General features: G+C 38.2%; 1 protein-coding gene across 1 annotated transcript; it reads right to left on the bottom strand.

The window, feature by feature from the left end:
- Nucleotides 1-832: 832 nt before the first annotated feature.
- On the bottom strand, nucleotides 833-2544 carry LOC126633276 (40S ribosomal protein S11). The gene is made up of 6 exons (XM_050303844.1): nucleotides 2390-2544; nucleotides 2272-2312; nucleotides 2002-2102; nucleotides 1381-1525; nucleotides 1211-1300; nucleotides 833-1075 (listed from the first exon to the last, which is right to left on the bottom strand). The coding sequence occupies exons 1-6, from the start codon at nucleotides 2399-2401 to the stop codon at nucleotides 985-987; spliced, it is 480 nt and encodes a 159-aa protein (XP_050159801.1). The 5' UTR covers nucleotides 2402-2544; the 3' UTR covers nucleotides 833-984.
- Between the last annotated feature and the right edge of the window lie 2071 nt (nucleotides 2545-4615).

The following is a 4615-nucleotide window of genomic DNA, read 5'->3' as shown; positions in this document are numbered from 1 at the left end:
GTATCTCATTTTCGGTTCGAGGTCCCGATCCGACCAGCCCTACCTAATTCCCAACTTCCTCCCCTGAATCGCTAATCAAATCATCTTTGCACACAGATTTCCAACCCACCTGTAAAAAATTCCAAAACACGAACAATTGCCTGGAAATTCAATTGACACCCATCAATATGAAAACGTAAACCATATGAAAAATTTGAAGATTCGTTGATCTGATGGTACGAGCCAACATCACACGTTGCCGTCTGGAAGCCTGCAGCAACCATTTCAATTACCGAACTTCATCGATAGGAACCAAACCCCACAAAGATGGGGTAGAAATCACAAGTGCTTGTCAATTGACCTCCACCACCGACCAGTCGACCCCCCGCTCACATCACAGAGAGAATCACAAACTTTCAGTATTTCTTCATTTTGATATGGGAAAATGATGGGAGAACGATGATGACAAGATGACAGAAGGCGTTGCTCCGACTCAACCCACGCATCCTTCAATTGTATAACTTGTGTGCGAGGTTGGGTTACATAACCAATATATTTCACACATAACCTATCCTAACCTATCCTGTCCAAGACGCATTTAACACCATCAAACAGAGAATTGGACTCGGCCCTTCTAATTGGATATAACCTATACCATCCACCCAACCAAACGGGGCGTAAAGGATTAAAATTTCAATCATGTCTAATCCCTTCTGACCCCCTCTAAACAAATAACCATCGGCAACCGACACTAGACTAGCTAGTATATGTTTGAATGCAATAATTTGGCAGACCCACACAATCACAACAATATGAATATAAAATGAGAATATGGATAGCAAAATTCAAGATATGGTTCAACGAATACCATAAACTCACCTTAGAATGATGAATATTTTAAAAGCAAATAAAATGCCAAAAAACAGTTCATCTGTCACGAGTAGCTCAATCTAAATGTACTTCTTGCACAAAAGTAACACTAACATACTGCCCGAAACAGCAAAATCATATTCCAGTGAATGCCTTCTTCCCAGTTCCAGATGAACCGGCTGGAGTCACCTTCAACACATTAAACCTCACTGTCTTTGACAAAGGCCTACAAAATTCGGACAGAATCACTGATTAAACAAAAATACAAATTGACTGCTAATGGGTAAACAAACTAAAGCATTAAAAGACCAATCAGTAACAGTTTCAACAAAATTAACGAGCAACATGAATAAAATCTAACCTGCACTGCCCAATGATGACATAATCTCCCTCTTTCACACGGAAGCAAGGTGAAACGTGAGCTGGGATGTTAGAATGCCTTTTCTCGTATCTACAAGTAAGTGAAAAATTAATTATCCTGATGTTAAGAAACAGAAGAAAACTTCACTTTCTCATAGTAATTTGACAAACCTCTGGTACTTTTTAATATAATGCAGGTAGTTACGACGAACGATAATAGTCCTTGACATCTTGGCACTGTGGCAAGTACCAGAGAGAATACGACCCCTGATGGAGACGTTGCCAGTGAATGGGCACTTCTTGTCAATGTATGTTCCTGCAGTTGTATGCAAGCAGTTCTTTTATGTAAAAGATGACCACCAAACTTCAAATCACAAGTCATTGTACCATTTACAGTTAACAAAACTCCTTCAAGCGTTCTTCGCCTCCCCACATCACTCAACTCACTGAATCATTAAATGTGATGACAAATGCCAACAAGCAACAATAAATCTCAAAGCATTTCACGGCATCTCTAATTAATCATACAAGCAAATGAGCTGAGAGCCTTTGACGATATTACAATCAAATCAAAATACACGAAGTATCACAGTTGTAAGATATTATTCATCATTTAGGTTTCCGAACTTTAATCTCAACCTAAAAAAGAATATAAATTTGTAACGATTACATGATTTTGATAAAACAGGGGTCCATGGATAATAATTAAACAACATAACCCATATGCTTGACATTGCAAATATCTAATAAAATGAATAACCACCGACCATAAAAGTAAACAGTAAAATATACCTTCGATAGCATCTCGGGGGGTCTTGAATCCCAACCCAACACTCTTCCAGAAGCGATTGCCTCCCTTTCCAGGCCTCTTTCCCTTCCCTGTCTTCTTTGAGCTGCAAAAATTCATAATTTCCATTTATTATACCCATTAATATTATGTTATTAAATAAATAAACAAACAAAATCCTTTGATTTCAGCAGAAGCAAATGAACAAATACACGAACCAAATCCGATCTAAAAAAAAGCTTGAAAAATGTGAGATTTTGAAATCAATTTTTTACCTGAGGAAAACCTTAGGCTGCTTCAAGAAAGCCTTCTCGGTCTGCAACAAAAACAAGCACGAAACGATGAATTGAGAAAACGGAAAAGTTAGAGAGAGAGAGAGAGAGAGAGATCTACCTGTTCCGCCATTTTCGAGCTGGTTCGAGGAGAGTGGAGGAAGCCGACGCCTTAAGCACAGAGTTACCGAATGAGCAAAAACCCTAATATATGCGGAAAGGAAGTGGGCGATGCTGGAGACGGATATATGTGGAAACCCTAGTTGGTATATTGACTAAAATATCCTTGGGTCCGTTTAAGTGAGATCTGCCAAAAGGTTAATTAGAAATCTTGGGCTTTCTAATCTTTTGATGAAAACTTGGGCCTTTTGGGCTCACGTAAGAAAGATAAGAAGAGACAAGAATGTGTGGATAATGCCACGTAATCAAATGAAATAGTAGGGTTTATGGTTTTTTTTTTTTGTCAAACAATAGATTTTGTTAGATTAGTCACCGACGGGTTCGAACTCACGCCGTTATGTCAGGGCTTAACACTCTTCCACCACTGTGGTTAGGCCTGGCATTTTGGACCCAACCCGTTAACCCGACCCGACCCGACCCAACCCGTTAATATTTGTATTTGGGTGGATGCTTAACGGGTCGGGTCGCTAACGGGTGAACCCGTTAACAACCCGTTAAATAACGGGTCACTTTGGGTCAATCCGTTAGACCCGTTAGGACCCGTTAACACCCGTTAGCACCCATTAGTTGAGGATATTTTAGTAATTTTAGTAAAGTCTTAATAACAAAAAATAAACTTTATGCAAAAAAAATAATAATAATAATTGTTAACGGGTCACTTTGGGTCAATTCGTTAGGACCCGTTAACACCCGTTAGCACCCATTAGTTGAGGATATTTTAGTAATTTTAGTAAAGTCTTAATAACAAAAAATAAACTTTATGCAAAAAAATAATAATAATAATTGTTATCGGGTGATAACGGGTGAAACGGGTGACCCGTTAGCTTAACGGGTCGGGTTCGGATGACCCGTTAGCTTAACGGGTTGGGTTCGGGTGACCCGTTAACTTAACGGGTCGGGTTGAATCCGATTCAAACCCAATAAACCCGACCCGTTTACAGGTCTAACTGTGGTAAAGGGTCAGTTGCAAGTTTTTTTTTTTTTTTTTTTCTTAAGTTACTCAAAAAAGTGGAAAAGTGGGAAGGTAGTTATACATATACAAGATCATATAAACCATTCAAAAAACAAACAAATACAGAAGCTCTTCCAAGTTCCAAAGTCTTCCAAAACTTTCCTCCATAACCAATGAAATATCCTTCCTAATTGAACTAAGTATGCTCCTTAAAAAAGCCCTAGGCTTAGTTTCAAACTTGGCAACAAAGTTTCACACAAAAAAACATCATGGACATACATTTATAAAGTGTAAAGGGATTTAGTTTGGTTAGGTTGTCGAACCTCCAAAAAAAAAAAAAAAAAAAAAAAAAAAACCTTATTGGTTCAATTCGGTTCGGTTTTTTTTTTCCAATTTTTTATTTTTTTATTTCGATCCGGTTTTTTGAACCCACCCCTACATTGTATTGGCCAATTGACCCAACAATATTTTGGTCAAGTTTAAGCAAACCTATTAAATTTGACAAAATTAGATTGAAGTTAAACTCAACAATACTACTATTTAAACACATAATTGGTTGCATTGCTAGTATCACAAATGATATTTGAGCGAGGGAAATCGAAGATGGACTTCATAAGCGAGATAAATGGTCTAAACTATGTACTTTCCTTTTCAGTTTGATTGGACTCATTACATCCCAATTCACATAGCTTGTTACTCGTTGATGCATATGTGACTTACAATACAAAAACGACCACAATCCGCAAGCACGCTCTTGCATACAACATTGATATCATAGCCTATTGGTGGGTTTAACCCAGCTTAAAAATGATATCAAACTACTAAAAGCCCAGCCTCGTGTGTTGTGGAAATTTGAGGCCCAAACAATTTAGGCGGGAAAAAGAGAGCCGAGAAACTTGAGATTGTGGTCCTACGTGGATTTTAAGTCCTAGTTGTTAAATCTTGATGGAGAGATTTTTCAGTTTGTCAGGAACACCGGACCAATACATTAAGTGTCATAATATAAGTAAGTGGATATTTGAACTTCGCAGTGAATTAGGCAACCTTATCTTTAAGTTCTAGAACCCAAGCCCAAGACGCTTTTCTTTCTCGGCCGTAATCGCTCAAGTGTAGAAGTTAGTAGTGCATTCGACACCATTGCCACCATATCTATTCTCCTTGCCCGACGAAGCTCAGTTGTGAGTTGCAAGCCCATATTCACAAGAATGACATAGT

The sequence above is a fragment of the Malus sylvestris genome, chromosome 8, assembly GCF_916048215.2.
Source record: "Malus sylvestris chromosome 8, drMalSylv7.2, whole genome shotgun sequence".
Taxonomy (NCBI): Eukaryota; Viridiplantae; Streptophyta; class Magnoliopsida; order Rosales; family Rosaceae; genus Malus; species Malus sylvestris.
Note: the sequence above shows the minus strand (reverse complement) of the source record. Positions and strands in the feature narration are given on the sequence as shown.